General features: G+C 36.8%; 1 protein-coding gene across 1 annotated transcript in view; it reads right to left on the bottom strand.

Annotated features, from left to right (window-relative positions):
• LOC121426240 (rho GTPase-activating protein 6-like) overlaps positions 1 to 24,220 on the bottom strand; it is a 125,303-nt gene that overhangs the window by 30,738 nt on the left and 70,345 nt on the right. Inside the window, exons 3-5 of the mRNA XM_041622848.1 lie at positions 13,953 to 14,057; positions 11,129 to 11,304; positions 875 to 1,150 (exon numbers count right to left, since the gene is read on the bottom strand). Coding sequence (XP_041478782.1) covers positions 875 to 1,150; positions 11,129 to 11,304; positions 13,953 to 14,057 — 557 coding nt within the window. The remainder of the gene's footprint in view (positions 1 to 874; positions 1,151 to 11,128; positions 11,305 to 13,952; positions 14,058 to 24,220) is intronic.

The raw sequence follows: 24,220 nt of genomic DNA, 5'->3' as shown, positions 1-24,220 counted from the left end.
AAATATTCTAAAGAGATTATTTTTTATAATGTTCAAATCAAATTAAGCGGGTTTTTTTATTAGACTGTGCGTTTTCAACAAATGAAAGGTTAACAATTTCTTTACAGGAAAAAAAGAACCTAAAGAATCTCAACAAGAGGAAATCCTTTGGCAGTCTCGCCTGCATTACGCGATTCAATATAGCAGCAGTGCTGAAGTGCTGAACGACTAATTATTCACAATAAACACCATCATGACCATTCATATGATAATAAAAGTTCATTGACCATAAATGTCATTTGACCTTCATCATGTGACCTAAGACTTGTGCAAAACGATCAGCGATGTCCACATTTCATGAACTAGGTCTATAAACTTGTCAAGTTATGATGCCACTTCAAAAAAAAAAAATAATACCCAGAACATGGCCAAAGTTCTTTGATCCTAAATGACCTTTACCCTTGGTCATATGACCTGACACCCATGCAGGATGTTCACTGATACTTGATTACTCTGTTCAAAGATAATGATGGTAATCCAAAAAAGACCCCCAATATGGCTAAAGTTCATTGACCCTCATGACCTTTGACCTCTGTCATGTGAGTTGAAACTCAGTCAGAATGTTCAGCAATACTTGATAACCAATATGTCCAAGTTTCATGAATTAGGTCTCTATACTTTCTAAGTTACGATAATATTTCAAAAACTTAACCTTAGGTCAAGATTTCAATATTGATTCCCCAACATGGTATACGTTTATTGAACCTACATGGCCTTTGACCTTGGTCATCACCATCACCGTCATCTTCATCATCATGACCATTAAAATCATTATCATCACTTGATCATTATCACCGTCATCTTCGTCATCGAGTAAAAAAAAATATCCACCTACCTGTCGAATCCTCTTCTTTGATCCGCCGACCCTGAAGATGCCTTTTACTCGAACCCCATGCTTCTCAAGATGCTTAAAACACTGGGACACCAACCTCGGAACCTGTGGTTCGAGCGGCGCCAGGCTCTTGCGACGCATCTGCCGGCATTCTTCCATTGCTGCAGTGGAAAGTGAGAGCGCATTGAGTAGCGTAGCATTGGAATCTGTGCCGACTGTCGGGTGGCGGTTGCGTGATGATGACGGGGAACTGATCGAACGAGCAAGTTTGTTTGAACTCTGAAAAAGTAAAAATAATGAAATAAATATATGGGAATACATCATTAAAATGTAAGAGAGAGAGGCACAGAAAGAATACAAAAAACATATTTAATACATGTACTTCAGTTCGGTAACGGGAGTAGGCCAATACTAGAATGGCACCGAACCTCCCAACGTAAGGTCGCCCTCTTTCGTCAATGAATAATGTCTTAATGCAATGAGAAACCTGTATTTTGTTTGCCCTTTCTGTAATCAAATTAGAATAAATAAAACACGCAATGGATCCCAATTAGACGAAACAGGTTTCATAAATTATTTACATGTTGTCATTTTCTTGAAAGGTTGGTCCATGATTTAGAGAACGGAACACCAGAGGTCGAAGAGAGATTCTCAAAGACATACTCTTCCCCCAAAAAAGTGGTTGAAGAAAGGAAGAGACAAGAGGGGGAGAATTAAATAAGATAATGTATCCACATTTTGCTGCACTCAACCCAGGTGAGGTAAATGGGTACCTGGCAGAAATTTATTCCTTCAAATGCCGAGCGCTGGAAGCTAGCTGCTTGAGCTACAGCCGGGGTAATAATATCCAAGTCCTTTGGAAGCGCATGCATAGAGACGTTATTCACAATGTGTTATGCTCTATACAAGAACTGACTATTGTTTTTTTTTATTATTATTGGATATATAGATAGATAGATAGATAGAGAAGGGGGGGGGGGGGTAGAGAGATGGGGTGGTTCTATGCACAACCGGGGTCCTCTCATCTTCAAATTTGTAGAATGGAAATTAATTAAATCCCACTTTTAAATAACTGCTTATTACTGTCTTTAAACCATTCTTATATCAATATGCCTCCTTTGTACTTCACGTAATCGTGTTAATACCTATCATGCTGAGATCACAACGTGATTCATGTTTTCCTGTTGAGAAAAATTATTCATTTTTTTTATTAAGAATAGCAAACCCCAATCTTCATTTTTACACATAACCACCCCACCTTGTTTGCCAATTATCTGGATGATTAAATCTTAATAATCTGCAAACTTTTGCATGAATGGTTCCAGTCAAGCGATCTCTTTCTTTCAGCTCCAAACAGGTCGGGTTAAAAGCTTTTTTGAAATATAAACTTTCTGTTATCATGCGTTGTCTGTATACAGACGCAGAAATATAATAGCACAGTAAATGTTGTGTGTTTTCAAGACAAGATTGTGCTTTCTTATTATAATTCTTCTTACACATCTTATTCATATCTTTACAAATGGGAAACATGTTTTCATATCTGCACCTTAAATAATTGACCTATATAGCACAAAACTCTAAACTGTCAATATTAGAATGACGACGAGGGAATGAAAGGGTAGATTATACAAACGTACGCCCATGTAATATTTCACAAGAACTTTTTTGTTTTGATTTACATTTTTCCATAACATAAAAATACAAGTTATCAAACAGATGTTTTTGGCATGAATCATAGAGAAAATAAATCTTGATAACAGAATATTATAATTCTAAACAAATATGATCTACTACTAAATTACTATAACAAACACAATTTGCAGGAGAAGGAATGTCATAGTAAGCAAATTGCTTGAATGAAAAAATGATAATCCCAGGTTTAAAACTCATTGAAATTAATAATACCTTTTAACATCGTAATGGTAATATCAGTTCATAAATAACAAAAATTTGAATCATTAAGATGGAGTTAATAAGCATAAAGATGATGGTGACATTGGTAAAGATGGGGTGAATGTGGGGTGCTAGTGGTTAGTTATTAAGAAAAGAAGATTTAAACAAGATCCGAGAATTCTTGTCATCATTGCCCATTAGTACTATCAGTTTCTGTTCGTTCAAATCAATAACAAAAAATACGTCGCTTCTATAGTAATATCGTGCGGCGGGAAAGTATCGACATCCTTGTTTGTATGAGTTTTGTCAAAGAATAGTTTAAATGTAGAATATAATGTAATGATATACCATACGTTTAATTGTTTGGCACAGCGGCATAATATTTACTCATGAAATTTAGACACGCGTGATTCTTTTTCGCGAGAGAAAATGTTTTGACTGGATTTTTTTTCAAACTCGTTCAATCGGTAACATCGCTTGTTAAATTGGTTTTAGATTATCTTAAAGGTCTCCGATTTTCTTTAAAAATTAGGAATATCACTGGATTTCATATATTATGAAAGTAATTTTTTTTATTATGCTGCTGTTCATTTTCATGTATTTCAATAATGGTTGAAATTGGGGGTCGAAGACTTGCAGTGTTAGACAAATGAGGTCTTCCAATCATGTTAATAATGCTTTATTCAGTTTTGACTATCCGTTTATTTCACGAACTTTTTTTCGCGCGTGCTTAAAAAAAATAGGGAGCTTTCGCATTTACTACGGAGACACTCTCTATAAAGCATCATTTTCTTTGAAAATGCAATTAAAATCACGATGAAAATCTGACAGGCATTTGTCGAAAGTTGGTAGACTGGGACAGCAGATCACCCGAAAAGTTGCACTGGACGAATAATTGCAAATTTGTCGTTGTCCAGAGTCAAGGGATTCCGATGCTGTCCCGGGTCTATCAACTATGGACCAAAACCTATCAGCTCTTTATTGTGATTTGACTTGCGTTTTCAAGAGAATTGGTGCGTTGTAGAGAGTGTCTCCGTATAAAAAGCGACAAGTACGGATACTAACCGACGACGAACCGCGACACAAGTCAAAGGGGTCCCTTCGTCCATAACATACAAGCATTTTGGACCCCCCCACACACAAATACGTGTTGATTATAATGTTTGACAGTTTATGCCACAAATTCGGGTAGGTGAATATTTCGTGTGTTTTTGATGATTTGTGACATTAATGTCGAGGAATGATATGAACAATTGGGAGACGATGGAAAGGCCATGATTATCGGGTTTCAGCAATGCGATATAGGCAAACCGCTGGGCGTGTAGAAAGGTAAGGGTTGATCGATAAAATGTTGTTTATAATGTGAGTTTGAATGTCACTATATGAAAAGCAACGTGACTTTTGCATCAGGTTGTTTTGAAGAAATATTCAGGACCTCAACTGAATTTACGCCGATTGGTCAATATGCTGACACGGCTGAGAGATAGTTCGACTTAACTGACTATAGCAAGCCTGTCTATATCATTAAGAGATATTTGTTAGAACTCGTCAGAATGACATTTTTTGGTACTTTCTAAAAAAAAATGGAAAACGAATCCAATCGATCGGTTACGATGACGAGGGAAGCCAGGTTTAACTCTCCCGCAGTTAGTCTCTATTCATGCTATTGGTATGGAGTCTCCCACTTTCCTCTCCAAGTTTGAGTAAAAAAACCCCACTTTCTTAAAAGACCGTTTTTTTTATTTGAAACATTTTTGGAGTAAGAAAAGGAAATTCCTTCCTTTTTCCGGCTTATCAGCGTCACCCTTCCGGTCTCACCGCACCTTCTACGTCTGTTACAAGTAAATCGAGAGGGACGATGTTATTTCAGTATATACCCCGTAGCTTCAATTCCGAGAATAACTAAAAGACACCCGATTAATGCGAGAAGCTCTTACAGCTACGATGAAAGGCCTATGTTACATGGGAGGCTAATCAGTTCCTAATATGCACGCCCGTTGGCTGCTTTTCGTACCCTTTGCATTATTTTTAGCTGTGAGGTTGTTTTAATTTTGGTTATTCCGAGACCATTTGAGCGGGTTGGATTTCGACGAATTAGCAGTAGTAGGTTTGAGGGAAAATGGAAGTATTGTCTTGGTGGTTTTAACGCGAAGTGAAAGTGATTATACGACCGGTATCCCCCTCAATGCAATTCTTCTGTAGTAACTTATTGCGGATTCTGCGGTAACTTCACATCTTAGTTAGATAAGTCCGACTGTATAATTCGGTAACAGAAGAACATCAAAAAGACGTTTTCCCAACTATAGCGAAAGTTAAATTTAACCATTAACTTCCGTTTTCTAGAGCTGCTATAGGGGTAATGTTCAATGTCTTATTACCCAATAAGAAAAGTTAACACAAAAGAAGAAAGAACAACATGATATGACCGCTCCTCCAAACGACTAAGCTGCTCTTTATACAAATTGCTCGGCCGATTGTAGGCAACTCGCACGAATAAATCACAAGTGCAAGTATTGTCAGCGGCAGTTATATCCGTCATTAACCCGATGAAGCGTCCTCAAAAACTGAAAGACGTCTCAATGACCTAATTATATCATAAGCTGGGCACACACTACAACAAATTATGTCAATGAGCAAACGGAAAGTAATCATGTCATTTAATTACAAATGACGTATACCATTATCTAACGTCCAGCACTCCGTTGTTGTGACATTAATTGCCACGCAAGTGCAAACGGATCGTCAAGTCTAGGAATGTCGAGAAATTGACGACGAATTGATAAACTCCAAGGATAAAATCCTTGAAATTCCGATTGGATGGCACTTACAGCTTGGAGTGGTGTAAGATGTTTTACGTCGGAATCTCCTCTCTCAACACTTTCTATCCTTTGTCACCGTATGACAAGATACAAATTATCTGAGAGAAAACGTAGAGCTAGTCCCAGGTTCCAGACAACTGGAATGCTAGTATTTCTACATTGACCAAGAAGGGCATGTCATCGATTTGCTCGAGTGGATGTGTGTCTTTTGGCACTTAAATCACAAGACACAGGGTTCAATCTCATCGCGACTCTTGATTTGCCACATTGTTCCTTCCCGGTGCTTAGAAACAATACATGGGGGAATGGATGATATTGTTAAAGAGAATAAAAGAGGCAAATTATTGTGGAACGTTGTGGCCCAGTGATTTCTTTCAGCAAGAAATTTATCCTTTTTGTGCTGCACTCAACCCAGGTGAGGTGAATGGGTACCCGGCAGGATTAATTCTTTGAATGCTTGATCGCTAAAAGGCAGTTCGAGCTAAAGCCGGGGTAATAATAATAACATCGTGCCTCGGAAATAGAACATTTCTAGATAGATGGCGTTATCATTAATATTATTATTAAATGAAATCGATAAATTGATGTTGTGAAAAAGAGGCAAACGGAATTGATTATTTGATGTTCCAAAACAATCATTGCCACAAGATGTGTGATGAATTTCTTGGGATAAGCAATTAAGCTATTGATTAAGCTATCTGTTTGATAAGTACGAAGCTGCCATCAATTAAATGCAAGACTAGGAAAAAAAACCAACCAATGTGGTAAAATGTGGTGATTTCTTATGTCTGTTTCGAGATTTAAACAAACTTCCAACTTCGACGGAAACGACGATTTTTGCTCGAATTCACTACGAAAAGGTCAGCGGTTGTATCCCATCCGCACTTAGCATACTCCATCTAATTCCATGGTAAAACGACATCTATTTATAGATGACTTTCACTTTCTCATGCACTCCCCAGATGACCAAGAATATCGCACATCCAGATACTCCGCTACGTGAGACAGAGGTACCTTCCCCAGGTTTTAGTTCACATCAACACTTCATTCTTGCTTCAGTTATTGTATCATTTCCTACGAGCTTTCAAAAAGCATCCTATTAGCAGGAAGGACCCCCAGGGCCCTGTCTTACACAGAGATGCGATTGATCCGTTAAATCGCAACTATGGACGGCCAGCAACGCCAAAATCTACTATGCATGTTTGTTCAAAATATTTTCTAACTATGATGTTTATTCATGCATTCGTTCTTTTCCTGAAAATTTACTGTGCTTCTCTTGTTTACAAAGAACATTCTGCAAATTTCTTGTAGACATTGATGGATTTCCATAGAGTTACGATTAATTAGATCAATCGTAACTCTTTGTAAGACGGGGCCCAAGCTTGAAATATGATGCACGTATGGCACGTAGCCCTCTTACGTGACGCCACACCCCGTTTTTACAGTTTCACAATGGAAACAAAAGGAACATTTAAAAAAACATACTGAAAATCATTTACTAATATTCTTAGCATAATACTCTGCTTGCGATTCGATGTGTTACGCTACTGCTGTGACTACTCATGCCACTGCACTTGCTACTGCTGGCTACTGACGTACTTCTACTACTACTACTACTACTACTACTACTACTACTACTACTACTACTACTACTACTACTACTACTACTACTGCTGCTGCTGCTGCTGCTGCTGCTGCTGCTACTACTGCTACTGCTACTACTACTACTACTACTACTACTACTACTGCTGCTGCTGCTGCTGCTACTGCCACTACTAATACTACTACTACTACTACTACTACTACCAGACAACTATATACTATTATTACTAACGCAAGTCATCATCTTCTGCTGATAATGCTCTTATTCTCCAATTACATGTTGGCCCAAAGGGAAAACATGAGGGGATGACTCTTATACGGTACACTATTATGAGACATTTATATAAACTAAAATATAACTAGAATTTAATTCGTCATGCGGACGAATTAGGTGGTCTGTCATGATTTGTCATTCAGTGTCGGCTGATGTATGAAATAAATCATTTAGATATCATTGATAATCTTGATCGTAGACATCCTAAGAATAAGTTTTGACCATTACTAAATGTGATTATTGATGTGGTGATGACAATCGTCAGACATACATCTTCAAACAGATACATACAAGATAGATGATTATACCTCACGGATCAACACGGCAATGCCGGCATGATCCGGGGAGGTCCGGGATAGTTTTGCCCCAGATGACTGTGAACACGGCATCAACACGGCAGCTTCACACGGATCTACACGGATCATGCCGGCAGAGCACGTCGTCAACACGGACCAATACGTCAGCAACACGGACCTACACGTCAGCTACACGGACCACCACGTCAGCAACACGGACCTACACGTCAGCAATACGGACGAACACGTCAAATGCGTTATCCATTGAGCTAGCATATTCCCCATAGAGATTACACGTAAGCAAATTTGAGAATTACAATTCCAATTTTGTAAGCGAAATACGGGCATGATCCCAGCATCTGATCAAAAAATGGAGGGCATATTTTCGAAAGCTTACAATCTCGGCTACAACATACTAAAAATTCAGGGAAAACTGACAAGAAACAATGGAGATATAGCTCACGAAATAGAGGAATGTCGAATCTAGTTTTGAGAAAAGGTCATGTCCCATAGAGATTACACGCAAAATACATGTGATATGAAAAAAGTAATTATAATCTGTTTTATCTTGCTAAATTTAAACTTTTATACCTTTAAATTATCATAAAGGATCATGTAAGAAGCGGCAAAAAGAAAAAAAAGTGAAAAAAAATTCATCTTGTTCACCCCAGGACTCGAACCCGCGCCCTTTAGAAAGCAGTCAAAGCCACGATATTCCCCATAGAGAATACACGTAAGCAAGTTTGAGAATTACAATTCAAATTTTGCAAGCGAAATACGGGCATGATCCCGGCATCTGATCAAAAAATGGTGGGCAAATTCCAAAAGCTTAGAATCTCAGCTACAACATACTCAAAGTTTAAAGAAAACTGACAAGAAAAAATGGAGATATGGCTCACGAAATAGAGGAATGTCGAATCTGGTTTTGAGAAAAAGTCATGTCCCATAGAGATTACACGCAAAATGAGGAAAAATGACATGCCTCTTTTAATCGCTGTTTTACGCAATGATGCGTTTCTCAAAACGAATATTTATGTTTACTAAGGAGAAAGAGTACATTCTAAACTACAACATATCGAAATCTGGGCGAAAAACTATCTATATTCGAGAAGTTACAACCAAATTTGCATAAATTTGATGACGTCATTTTTGAAAAAATGAAATTTTTAGTTTAGGCGCCATTTTGATGACGTCACGATATAATTTAGGGACATTGATGACATGAAATCAAATCTACAACTCATACTCTATCGATATATGAAAAAAAAATTGGGGGTCAACGGACTATTTAAAGAGCTACAGTGAATTTTCAATAGGCATGTTTTTGCCCATATATGGCCTATAGTGAGAGCTCGCGCGCACACGTGCTGCAGACTTTAACGGGTGCTAATTTCGTCATTAATGGTCGTAGAAGGTTGATCAAGGTATCGAATTGTTCAGAATTTTATTATTAATGCAATGATGTAAAAAAAAACGGTGTTTCTGCGTTGCGTTAAGGTGTTACGCGCGGAAACGCGTGCGCGCGCGCAAATTTTTGAAATGCTTAGAATGACCTAAAACGTACTCTCGTTTGGTCAAAAAGTGATTTTGAGCATTTTTAAATTTTGACGCGCGCGTACGCGCGCGTCGTGACCTCCAGGTGACCTTTGATGACATGACCTGATGACCCTTGACTTGAAGTTGATGTGATGTAAATTTGATTGATTTTTGATAATTGATAATGGAGATGTGATTGATAATGTGATTTTACAAAATGGCGCCTAGATGACGTCATCATGACGTGATGACCTTGAAAAGCTTATTTTGACGTGTCCATGACAGATCCTATAGATGACATGAAATTCACTGAAATTGATCAAGTCTATTTTGAGATAACTTGGCGACAAGAAAAATCCGTAAAAATAAATAAATAAAGAAATAAAAAGAAAATTCTGACGAAATTAAGAGGTGATCTGTCATAAATGACAGACCACCTAAAAAGAGAAAACAGATGATTTTCTCAAGTAATGATTTTTACGGTAAATACTGTCAAATATCTATAATCAGATTTTGGAGGGGCTGAATTGAAATTTAAGTTAGATATAGAAACTCTTAAAGCTGTCCAATGGAGTAGAATTATAAGATTGTGTGCAGTGAATTGAAACAAAATCGAAATGTTGAAATACACATAATGGAGAAAAGGGAAACAGTGTTTCATGTAACAGTGAGTGTTTCTTTATCCTCGATATTCCTTTTTAGTGTGTGTGGTAATCTCTAAAGGCACTTTCGAAGTTTATTGAAATTCACCCACCGTATTCATAAATGTTTAGACAACGTCACATGTCAAAGAGTCAAATCACTTCTACATCGCTTCCCAGCTTGTCTCCGTCTCAACATGTCTCTTTCATTCCTCTTTTTTTTTGTCTACGTGACAGTATTTCTCCCTTCTGTACATTTACGTCAAGAATCCCGTCATTCTTCGTCTCGTGTTGGTCAAAGCGACGCACAGGGGTGCTGATCCGTGAGTAACGCGCACTCAATTAAAGGAGGGATCGCATTGGAACGCTGCGGACCAAAACATTTTTCTACACGGTGAAGTTGACGGCGGGAAAAACAGAACTCACAAATTTACATGATTTCGATAGCTTGGTGAGGACGCCTGCGTAGATCTGGCTACGTCATCTTGAGGCGCAAATAGAAGTGAGGTTGACTGGAGGGACATTTGGAACGGAAATAAACGAGGTGGATGAGCTTGTTTCCGTGCCATAATGATATACCAACATGGAAATTCCCCTCGATTCATGTCACTTGTGAAATGTGTTTCATGATTGTGTTTGAAGACGCAGAGAGTAAACTCGTGTGAAGATAGGAGATACGTGTATGAAATGGGTAAATATTAATATGTGTGTGTGTGGGGGGGGGGGGCACGGCTGCGTGAGCTTATTTGTGTTGTGAAAATTTAAATTAAAATTCGCGTGTGTATAAACTTTCATGTTTTTTTATCATTTCAAAATTGTATTAACTTTAACTAATTTGTATAGTTACTTTTTCGAAGATTGTGTGTATTGTTAGGATTATGTGGAAGTGTTAGGTAAAGCTTAAGTCTTCCATGTTTGAGAAAGATGAAATGAGTGAGGGATTGAGGTTAGAAGAGAAGGGGGAAGCCTAAGTCTTCCGTGTGTGAGAAAGATGAAATGAGTGGGTAAAGAAGATAAAGGGGACTGGTCGCTTAACATGGGTGCGTAGGAGTGTGCTTTACCAACTGAGCCAACACACCGGTTGGCTGAGAGAGAAAGAGAAATGGTTGTTATAAAAGAGATATAAAGGGGATATGTTTATCATTGAATCTATCAAACTCCATGAATCCTCCCCCTAAAAAAAATCTGCTACCTACCGCCATGGAATGTTCGGAAAGATGATTGACGGTTGAGGGAGTCAGAAGTGGCTGGGCTAGATCCAAACTTTCCCGCCTTTCTCTCTGCTTGTTTGCCTCGTACAGCCTCATCTCTCGATCGTTTCGGATGCACTTCTCTAAGGCGATGCCGAAAACCAGTGGCGCCGAGTTACCATCTAAAGGAAATGGAGAAAAAAAGATGGAATATAATATGTGACTGAGTACAATAGGTCAAAAGAATTCAAACGTCTAAACAGGCAACTTAGGCTTAGATCATTCGGCAACGGCACCTCGTACCATTGCAATGTTTTTTTTGTTCCGATTTCATGTGTAATTGGTTAAGAATAATTATTTAAATGCACATGGCTATAAAGTGTGGACAATAGATTGTCATATGGATGCCATATAGCAGCTACCGAGTCTCGTTCTTGATCAGTTTGAAGAGATGGACAAAGAGTATATCTTTGGAGGAAGGTAGATCGGGCGCCACGTCTAGGGTCAAGCTTAATAGGGAATAATACTAAAAAAAATATTGAAAAAAGGTAGCACTGCGAGAAATGGACAATGCTGGAATGGCGTGATTTCTGCCTTAGCCCCGCCATCACATACATGAAAGGGGTGGGGGGGGGGCAAATCTATTTCCTTTCGTCTTTCACCATTATCTGCCATCATAGTAAGAATTGGCGCAGTTTTTGCCCTAATCACATGACTCTTTCCCTTGATACACAATAGTACCGATGTGTAAATTCTTTTTACTTGTTTAGTTTCCCCTATTTTGGAGGCAGATCGTCGTCATAATATGATGTGTTTTCCTTCTATTCTGGATTCGGTTAACCCTTTCAATTCTGTCCGACATTCCGCCTTGCATACAACGTAGCGCCGGGCGAACACTTGATTGTGTATACGTGCATGCAACATTTCGAAAGGGCAACGGGCACAGGGCAGCGAAGGCACCATCCATCAGGTATTCAGTGAAGCCTGCGCCGATACGGCTCCGGGTGAGAAGCGAGATGGATGATGGAATAAGCCACGGACCGTGAAAATGGCAAGATGGTTTCAGCTATCCCCCACAAGTTGAAATGAAAACCAGGTTTTCCGATTAAGGATGATAAATGGAAGATAACACAGCTAGATTGGCCTGACAAGTAAATTCCCTTCCTTTATGTAGACCATTCAGGTTTACGGGCTGCTACATGTTTACCTCAATGTAACAGTGAACCTTTTTTTTTAAATTCGTTGTAAGCAGGCCTATATCTAGGTTTCATCTTGACTCGTTGAAATTGCATTAACCTCTAGATTACTTAGTTTCGTATTTTTACTACAACGTAAATTAGAAAAGATATTGTATCCAGGCGAGGAAAAAGATTTCATTTCCAATAGAAAATTCTTGCCTGTTAGAGTGAATTGTTGACATGATCATAAACCCAAGGGTATCAGGAGTGCATTCTGAAACTTTCTCCATCACGATGTCGATGCAAGTGTAAACACAATCAGAATAGAGACTGAGTTGAATTCAAAATAATTTGGACACCTTTTCGGATCATGATTTGGGGACTATTCAAGCTCCTGACTAGTCCCAATTGGACGTTGATAGAGTGAAGCTACCCTTTCCCCAAGCTAACGTAGAGGGACTGAGGGGATTGACACCGGGTTGGGGAAATTCGGAATCCATCCCTCTACTTAAGCTCTTGGAAAATTTCTTTTTCCGTTTTTGGTAACTCCCGTAGGTTTATATCCAATTACCTAGGGAACATTTTACGTCTTGGTTAATCAGTCATAGTGACTGACCTTATAGATGACAGATATCACCCTTGGACCTTGTCATTAAAGTGGAGACAATGCCAGAGTGGGGATTCGAACTCACAATCTTGCGATTGTGAGTAAAATTAAATAAATTTCAATTCAATCTAGTTCAATTCTTTATTTCATTTCTATTCAAGCATAATACAAAGTAATATAAATCAAACGTAAAATGATTGTGGATTATCTTATTTAGCAGCAACAACATGCCTGAAATGGGTTATTTGGGAATGTTTTTATTATCTCTATTCAAGGCAATATTCAACGTTTTGTCATAATCACTCATTTAGCCAAAAGATTCACCCCTGTTATATTAAGGGCTTGGTAGAACTTTGATCGTTCCATTTCACGCAATACCTATCATTAATTGGATAACCTACATACACATAACCTTGCACATTCGCTCTTTGATCTCATTTCAAAATGGCGCAGATCATTTCCCCTGATACGTCAGGAGGACCGCCAATCTACCTTCTAGCACGTTTACGATTTCCACCATATGATATGTCTTACTACACTAGACAACGTGACAACATGCTCGGATGGAGTCTCTTTTGGGAGGAAAGAAAATGGGTCTCGTGAATAATTAAACGAGGAACAAGCATAGAGCGTAAATACGAACTCGTTTGAAAATCACGTTTTGCCAAGTCGAATGAAATTATCAATTAATAACATAAGATCTTTAGTACACAAGTAAAACGAATACATATTCTGTAGTTTCACTATCATTGCAAAATCTTATGCAAGGATGTAAAATAGTACTGATTAATGGCAGATTTTAAGCGGGTTGTAGGCATTTCACGTTTGTAATAAATATTTCATACTTAATCACAATTTTCCTACTTTTTTCAATACATTATGGGAAATATAATCATACTTGGTTATTAAACACTCAACCAAATATCATGAATATCAAGCACATCATATCCAAAACGACATATAATCTGACATCAACCCCTTAATTTTTTTGGGTCTAAACGTTCTTTCATCCTAATAATATATCATATGTATTCAAAACTCTTACCTTTATTATCTCTTGTCATATCCCTAAGGCTGTCCAGAAAGCTCGACGTTCGTTGTCTCCCAGATCGAAGCAGACCACCCTTCTTGTGTCGCTTTTGGAGAGGATCTAACAAGAAAATGAGAGATAATCATCGTTAAACCCGAAGCTTTGTGCTTAAAAATACAGCAATCGCTTGTTAGGTATAATTGATTTGAGCAAAGGTTGGGAAGGATAAAGTCGGCAAAGGTCTGGTGAACGTATAATGACGTGTATCACATTTATTTATATATTTATCAGAATACATTTATTCACGGACAAAAGATCAGTGAAAGACTGTTTTCCATCAATGACCTGATGTAAACGGAATCACGATTGCAACAAATAACATCGACAGCATACATGTAAATAAATCAAATTCTGAGTCATTATCTATAGGCAATGCTTAATAAAAATGAATATTTTTACATAAATTAATACATGACAATAAATGCAGTCGAAGTCGAAACAGATGTTCCGATTTACATTTTGGTATGGTTTAAGAAAACGTTGTTACACTTTTTTCCGGGGAGGGGGTGGTTGTTTGTGTATAAACGATCTTTTGCATGATCCACATGTAGAAAAAGAAAAACATATATATAAATCGGTTATTTTCACCGATGTTAGAATGCCAGATCGTACGAAATTTGGCTTAATTTCCGGGATTGGATGTGCGGAATTTCGGTTGTATTCTATCCGGATCTGTACGATTAACCTGGATGGATCTTGACGTGTATAGCGCTCACTGTAATCTATATTTGTCCTGATATGCCTAAAGAAATAAGAGATGTGAAAACACAGAGAAGTAGAACATGCAAACATACGCTCAAGTTTCGCGCCAAACAAATACTTAACGAGATTCTGCATAGGGCATGCTGCATGTGGGATTGCATGTGCTAGATTACTTTTAAAATCTGTAGTGCGATCTATGTTTCCTATCGCTTTCCCGAGGTAATTCTGTGATTTTTTGGGGTCATTTCTCTAAGAGGCACATAGGCTGTTTGAAAAAATAGTCTTCCTTCAAGAACCTTGGAGTACACAGTTTGAAAATAAAAGAAGAGCACCCCCAGAAATGGCCCTTAATTTAAATTACAGATGAATTAGAATAAAATTAAAGCATATTACAGAAATAGAAAAATAGAATAAAGAATGTCAAACAGCTTTATCAACATTATGTTTATAAAAATTATATAAATAGTTACAAATCAATGGTTGACTTTGCACCTGAATAAAGCAACAAAATCAAACAAACAAAAAACACAACAACAACCAAAGAAGGAGTAAAAATGAAAAGGGCTAATATAAACTGTGAATTTCGCAGACGAAATGATTGGTGTGGCTTCTTGGAAAAGTGGAAAAGGCATTAAGTACAATGTTGAACCAAAGTAAGTTGATTAGTGTTTAAAGATTTTTAGGGCAATGCCTTTGCTCTTTTATATTCAATACTTTCACCCACTGTATTTCTACATTTATTTTCTCATTAAAAGAAACCAGAAAATATCATAGAAGTGGAGCGCCTCTGGCAGTCTCACCTGCATTACACGATTCAATATTGCAGTAGTGCTGAATTTGAAAACAACAACTATAATCATTCATAAAACCATTTATATGACAATAATAATATACAAAGTTCATTAACCCTAAACTGCATTTGACCTTGGTCATGTGACCTAAGACCTGTGGAAGATGATCAGTGATACTTTGTAATCCCCAATGTCTACATTTCGTGAAATATATCCATAAACTTTCAAAGTTATGATGGCAATTCAACAAATACCCCAGATATGGCAAAAGTTCATTTACCTCAAAATTGACCCTTGACCTTGGTAATATGATCTGAAACTTGCACGGGATATTCAGTGATACTTCATTACTTTAATATACATGCATTTCCAAGTTTCAGGAACTAGATCCATAAACTATCACATTTATGATAGCAATTCAACAAACACCCCTAATATGGCCAAAGTTCATTGAACATAAATGAACCTTGACCTCTGTCATGTGACCTGAAACTCAACCAGCATGTTTATTAATACATGATTTCTCCTATGCCTAAATTTCATGAACTAGGCTCACACACTTTTTAAGTAATGATGACATTTCAAAAACGTAACCTTAGGTGAAGATTTCAATGTTGGCGATGTTGGCGACGCCGAAGTTAAAGGCGCCGCTTTTCCGACGGCGGTTGCGCGCAGCAGCGCCTTTAGTCTCTCTCTGCTATGCAGGCGAGACAAAAACAATTAAATCTCAACATTGAGAAGTTGTCAGAGTGAAGTTATGAATTGTTGAGGAGTTACAGCAAATAAATCTTCTACACACGCCCATGGAGTGTTCAGGCATCGCAAACGCGAATCACAACAACACCTAATGCCTTTACTGAATGAGAGCGTTTAAACGATTTTTTATCAACGCTGATTTCCCCACATGTCAAAATATGTGTTTGCACACCGTCTTGTACAGTCGAACCTATGAAGTACAGGTAAACTCGGAGTGTGCTTCTCCGAACTCTATCACTGCCATTTTACCATGGACGTCATAGAATTTTGAATCAGATCTATACATTGCGTTCAATCGACACTCAACAATTATGCACTTTAATATATCTTTTTTTTTCAAATGGCGAGATCAACTAATATAAATTGCCCAGTCATAGTTATTTACCATATTCGAGTAAAATTTTGAATTTTCTTTTTTTTTAAATAAAAAAATAATCGTTGCACCAAGCTTGCCGGGACATCTACATTGTATTCACCTTTAACTTATTTGTTTTTAGAGTATGCTAATGCATAATCGCCTTACAAAATACACAATCTTAAAAATGCTGGGCAACATACTGTCCACACAACTATTAGTTGAAATCTGTCCAAATTGGGTAATAAAAACTAACAATTGGGTAATTTTTTTTCTCAATTTGACAATAAATGCCCAGAAGATATATATATATATACATACATATATATACATTTCCCAACAGCGTGGACAGTATGTTACCCTAACATTCTAAGTGTGCAAGTTCAGTTACGACAGGATAACAATCATGTGAATGCAGATATGGTCGAAACTAGACCTCTTTCCAACTGCGGTTCCATTAAGGTGTCGCTTGAACACAACTTATATTATGACAAGTGGGCGAAATGATGGAAGACAATATCAAAGAGATCAGGTGGGCAGAGTCGAGTAGAGGATATCTTTTAATACCAATAAAATCCAATGGCCCTTCTTCTTAAACTATGGCTCCGTTCATAATCATGATGGACGCAAACAGATCTAATGGTGAGGGCAAGGACATCGTTAATAAACTTGACAGAAAAGACTCGACTGAATACATACATCTCCTTGGCCTTCTGTAATGTTTTATTTGAATATCTCTCTTCGCCCACATCTGGATCTCCTTTCTTCTCTCTTCTTTGTTTAACCTATCTCGCTATGTATGTATGTATGCATGTATGCGTGTGTGGGTGTGTGTGTGTATGTGTGTATGTATATGTGTATGTATGTATGTATCTATCTATCACGTTGGATGCCCCATCTTTTCAGTATCTTCTTGTCTCTCTTCTCTCATATGCTCTTTCATGAGGATTATTTTGTATTCCACCAACCAATGCCAACGCCCTTGTGTTTCTCTCTCTGTCTTCCTATACCTCCCCCACTTGCACAAAATACCCACCCATAGTACACACATCGAGTAATTCTTGATTTATATATATATCCATCTTGTGAATATGTATTTCTTCCTCTCTTGCTCATCTATTAAGAATTTGGTGTCCGTCTCTCCCTTTCTTCTTTTATTTCTTCTTCTTCTTTCTCCCCCTTCTCTTCTTCTTCTTCTTCTCCTTATTACTTTCTCTTTGTTAATAACATTGTATCGACAAAATAATGCAAGCTACACCTCTCTCTCATTCTCGACACCTTCGCGATAACCTCTTCAGAATCTTTATTCATTTCGCATTAAAACAATACAACTTATAATTGAATCACATCAACATTTAATATTGTATTTCGTAAAGATGATGACAAATCCGTGCTTTGAATAATTCGACAGCGGTTGAATTGCTACAAAATCCAAATTACCCACGCATTAGCCCATACGTAACTACCATATTTCCCAAATGTATGAAAACTAAATTAAATAAAAGCAACCCCCGCAAATCAATGGAAGAAAGAAAACGAGTAGACAACTGTTCTAATTAAATTTTGATATTTGTGTTTTGGTTGAAATGTGCAATACTTTTCAAATACTGAAACACAATTGTGTAGAGTGTATTAGGAAGAAATAAAAATCCCAAAAAGATAACAAGAAAAAAAAACCCTTTAAACTTTCCTTTTCTTGTCACAAATCTGGAAATACTCCTTACTTATCTTTTTATGATCAACATCATTCTTAGTATGCTCAAAATAGGATTCAGCCTCTATACTAGCTGAAAGTGTCTTATCTTGATAGAGATGGAGTGAAAGAATCAATAGAGTATGGGTTAAATGACACACCCATTATAAAAAAGGAATATATATATATATATATATATATATATATATATATATATATATAAAGGAATATATATATATATATCTCGAAAGGCTTTATAATGACATATATAGAAAAGTATAGAGAGGCAGGTAAGGGGGTTAAACATAGATAAAGAGAGAGAGAGAAGAATATCGGGTGCAGATGAGAAAGAATTGGTGAAAAGGGCATACATATTACACTAATGTTAACCAAAAAAAAAAAGAAATAGGTATTCTGTATCCGTGTGTGTGTGTACTGTGTGGGTGAGTACAATGTTATAAATGAGTATTTGGAAGAGCTTCGTGCGTGGGTAAGGGAGACAGAGAAAGAGAAAGGCAAGAGAGAGAGAGAGAGAGGGGGGGGGGGGGGAGAGGGGTAGAACGAAAACTAAACTGGAGATCGGTGACAAAGTTTGTTCGATCACTGGAAAGCCAGGTCCACGCACGAATGTCGAATTCATTAACCCGCTTTTCGTTCGGCGTCCTTTTGGATATAAACTCCAGCTATCTTTCCCCGCGCATTTAGCATAGAATGCAAACTAGCGGGTAATTGAAGCTCCCAAACTTCTCCAGTTCTCACAGTTTAAGCAAAGGTATCGTATTGACACAGACGCAAGTAACACATTTATTCCACAACGAGAACGGATAGTGTTCTGGCAGCAAGCTATACAGTGCGTATCAAGAAAAAGTTTACACTTTGAAAAAGCTCTGGGAATTAAAAAATATACAACAGGCGGGTAATTTTTTCACATATAATCTTGGGTACGGGTCTCATCTATCCAATGAAAGTAAAAGTTTTGACAGAATGTTACACTTGAGTGAGCACTGTCCATTTTTGTAAAGCTCGCAGAAAACTGTTTGCGCAGAAATGCTCGTTTTCACGCAGTGTCAAGAGGAAAGGGCGAAATCAAACTTACCCTGAGATACATTTTTCCTACATTACCCTTGCACTTTAAGTCAATTAAGATAGAACAGATACATTCAAGCATTTTTAAACAAATTTGCCACCCGAATTGAAATTTCAACACTTAGTAAGCACAACTTTTACCCTTTTTATGCCAGCTGGATCATAGGACATAACTGAATCTGAACAAAAATTTACATCAGACATCTCCTGCACTTTTTTTACTAAGTTTTTATTATTCAAAGTGGGTTGACACTTAATTTTTCATTTAATACTTGTTTCTCCACACTTTTCCCAATCTTGACAATGATTAACAAAATGAAAATCAAGCCTAATTCATTTTATGTAAATCACAGCTCAGTGTAAATCAAATATCGCCTTGATGGCTTTGGTGTGTGGAGGAGTGGGGGAAGGGCGCAATGCACTCTTTGATGTGTATTGGGCAAGGAAACAACTTAAAAGATGTCAAAGATATCTCCAAATCAATTTTACTTGCTAAATTCTACGTGTTCTTCATGATAAAGGTTTACTTTTATTCGCATAGCTATTTCAAAGTTCTGCGCAAATCCAAAAGTGGTGCTCACTCAAGCGGATTTTTTTTTCGATAGTTATATCGTCATTTGCTTAAATGGATCTGTACCAATGTTAAAATGTGAAAAAATCTTCAGGATATTACAAATGTACAATTTTACTGGATTTTTTCAAAGTGTAAACTTTTTTTTGATACGCACTGTATAAGGAGGTTCATCAATATATCGGTTCCGGAGTAGAGGGTATAATGTATGATTACTGAACACTTAAACATTGTTCATAGAGGACACGAACTGAAGAATTTGAAGTCGATATTTTACCAATAATATCATTCTCTGATATTAATAAACACATATTTATTTATTTTATTTATTTATTTTCCACTCGTGAGCTGGATAACCCTCTTCAGCCAGAGGCTGTTCTTCTGAGGGGTCCATAAGCGATGAAAAGATGCATTAACGGATGGTGATTATTTTATCTGACTTTTGAGAAAATATGTCTGAGTATCTAGATGACTGACGGCTTAAAGGGGTACTCTGGACCATGGACTGAAAATACAAATATCTAGATAAATATAGTAAAATTCACCTAGCAAAATGCTGAAATTTACGAAGTTATTGAATTTAGCAATATTTTGCGAAAAAAGTTGTCATGAATATTAATTAAATGGGCTGATGATGCTACATCTTCACTTCCCCTTTTCTTATGTTGTAAATCATAATTATTTCATTTTTTACATAGAAGTGCGGATGATATGTCTCCATTATGATGAAATAAGTTAAAGCAACGGATATCTAATGCATTAAAGCATTTTTCAATTAAAGTTTTCTAGTTCTTGGGGGAAATATCTGAATAAACATGATTTCATATAATAAAATACAAAAGAACAAGTGGGAATATGACATAAGTTTGTTTATTGAATATCATGAAGAACATGCACAGAACTGCGTAACCGAAATAATGTGAATCTTTAAAATGTCAAAACTTTGTTATTCGTTGTCCAATTTTGATCAAAATTTAAGTCTTGTGTTTGTCTATTTTTTCTTCATCTGGTCTAATCATATATGGTTTTAGCCTGGATTATCCCTTTAAGAACCTCTCAAAGACATCCAGTAAGCCTGATGAGGATAAATGAATTACCCCCAAAACGATAGCGCGCCAACCTAGTTTGGGTCGCCGGAATGAGGGACCACCGCTCTAACATCTGAGCTCTCGCGCCTCCTCAATCAATGACGAACAATCAAAATCGCAAGCTATACCAGTTAAATATGAACTCATCTAAATGTTGTCTAAAGAGTATGAAATATGAAGAAATTAAAATGATCTAAGAGGAATGGTCCAATTTATCTTTTTATTACATTTACATTGTTTGCCCCCTTTCCGTAGGACACAATCTGCGTACAAATATTATAATTAATTTCAAATGCGATATATGGAGGTATATGATCAATTCTATTTACTACGTGTACACTATTGATTTATTATTTTATTTGCAGTTTATGGGATAGAAAATGCATAAAAGTTGGGATTAGATTTTCAAAGAAAACCAGCTAGAACTCAGAAAAGAGAAAAGTTGACGATATCTCTAACCTCAATATTAGATTGAAATCCATCTCAGAAGCGGCGGCAAAATCGGATGGAATATTAATGTGTAGCAAAAGAAAAACATCATAGAGGCACCGTACTCGAAATATATCAATAGGTAATTAGACTAAAGGATTGAACCATGCCCTTCTTACTCATCATAAGAATAACGAAATTGATAACAATGAGAAAAATGAAATTGGAATATGTTGAGAATGATATGCATACTGCGACGATAAAACTAGGTTGAGATATCGACTGGTGTTGTTATTACTTCCTTGCATTCTCATTTTCTTTTCCGCAATTAAGTTCTCTCCCATTAGGTAGCCGTAATATTAGAGTCAACTGCTCCTTATCAAAGCCCATCTAAGGCGTGTAAATTATTGATCATAATCATGATAATAGACCTTTTGAAAGCTGGATACTGATTACTGATAAATGCTTTCGAGAGCTATATAGAAACTCTTATCAGGAAACATCCAGACAGAAAAAAAGAGAGAAGAAAAATAAGACCAAAAAGAGGAAAAAAGTGAATTTGAGTACCTTGATTTTTTTCTAACAACTTGGCTATGTAGTTTCTGCAAAACTAAAACGAAAAAAAAACATTAAACTTCTTTATGAGAGATTAGATGAATCAATAATGAAATATTCTGTCGAGTAAATTCTCAATTCTAAAAAGGATATGCACCGCAATTTTACAATCCCTTGAAATTAGGTTATTGACAGTTATTTCAAAGTTTGGAGCGGAATTTTAAAAGCTGTAGAACATTTCAAACAGCAGCTACTACGAGGGAACATAATAATGCTGATGTAATAATAAACCGCCCACACACCAGCACAGACAGCAATGAAGAAAAGTGGTCAAATGAGAAAATTCAAAAGATGACTTAGTTGTGAGAGAATATCTGCTGAATATCAAACCAACAAATTATCCAAGAAACTCCAATAACTAGAACATCATCAAGATGCAGCATCATTACTGTTTAGCATTAACCCAGATATCTCAAATGGAAGGTGCTTTGTAAAGAATACCGGTTATACTTGAGATATCTAAGGTAAAATAAGATTAATTGATTAGATTTAATTAATAACACACCTAATATGACCCAGTTATTTATTTTCCATTTTTATAGTCATCATTAAAGGCTCTCATTTCGTTGATTGTCGTTGAAATACCACGTAGGCAGGCTGGTGCTTTTTCTATGAGCAATTATAGTCATTAAGTGGTCTTTAATAACTTCTTTCACATGTTGTTGTTGTGTAAGATGGAAAAAAAGGAAAAGAACCATGGAAGCATGAAAACGCATTAATTTCAATCTGTGACATCACTTTGAACGAAAACCTTTTAATATCATAATGCAAACGTACTCAACATTTGCAGATGACTTCAAGAAGAGGCATTTTATAACGGACGTCTAATCTCTCCTGGCATTCAAATAGTGCACGAAATACTAGAGATTTATTGAAATGATGTGAATCCTCATGAGAGTGAAATGTTTTTGGATAAAAGATAGTGGTTATCCACCCTGTAGGTCAGGTTCATCCACATCCATTGGTTAAATGGGCCTCGGGGAATGTAGAACACCGATCAGCTTATTGGGTTAGTTTTTGGCTAAAACAACACTCGACGCCCCTTTAATTTTCAAATTAAGGTTAATCCGGACTAACGCAGAAAACCTAGCCAAGAGTATTTTTTAAAAATAAACTTACAAATCTACACCCGTTTATGGCAAAGGAATAATGGCACGGAGTGGATGAGATATTTAGGTAACCGGAGAGATTACTGAGACAAAAATGAGAGGAAAAACGTAAGAAGGAAGAAAACCGGGGGGGGGGGGCGGTCCACCTTTCGTGTTGATTACATTGGCAATAATCTACCACGAAAACAATGAGAAATCATACAAAAATCACAAAATCTAATGAGTTTGCGTCCACTGCCTTTCCTTAAAGGTCAAGTCCACCCCAGAAAAATGTTGATTTTAGTCAACAGAGAAAAATCTAACAAGCATAATGCTGAAAATTTCATCAAAATCGGATGTAAAATAAGAAAGTTGTGACATTTTAAAGTTTCGCTTATTTTTCTCCAAAAGTTATATGCACAACTCAGTGATATGCAATTGAGAGAGTCGATGATGTCCATTATTCATCTTTTTTGTTATTTATTGTTTGAATTGTACAATATGAATTATTTTGAAACTTTACAGAATTGACAATAATGTAAACTTGACTGAGCCACATAATGTTAAACAATGTTCACTCCACATGTTCAGGGATGAATAAAACTCCATTTCACATAACAAACGGGAGAAAATCAATATATTTCATATAGTAGAATACAAAAGAAATAGTGAGTGGGTGACGTCATCAGTCCCCTCATTTGCATACCAGCCAGAATGTGCATATAACTGTTTTGTGAAATCAAGCGAAACTTTAAAAGGCGATAACTTTCTTATTTTACATCCGATTTTGACGAAATTTTCAGTGTTATGTTTGTTGGATTTTTCTCTTTATATTCAAATCCACTTTTTGTTGGAGTGAGCTTGTCCTTTAATGTGTACGAAGTGATGTCGCCTCATGCTACACACATGAAATATACACCTGTATGGGGTATGAAAGTATTACTGCTTTCAAAACGAAAATGTAACGGAAATTGACACGCCGAACTAGTTGTGATTGAGATCCATGTTTCAAATAAGCTTATGTGTTGTAGAACATGGTATTTCAATCA

The sequence above is a fragment of the Lytechinus variegatus genome, chromosome 1 (assembly GCF_018143015.1).
Source record: "Lytechinus variegatus isolate NC3 chromosome 1, Lvar_3.0, whole genome shotgun sequence".
In the NCBI taxonomy this organism is placed as follows: Eukaryota; Metazoa; Echinodermata; class Echinoidea; order Temnopleuroida; family Toxopneustidae; genus Lytechinus; species Lytechinus variegatus.
Note: the sequence above shows the minus strand (reverse complement) of the source record. Positions and strands in the feature narration are given on the sequence as shown.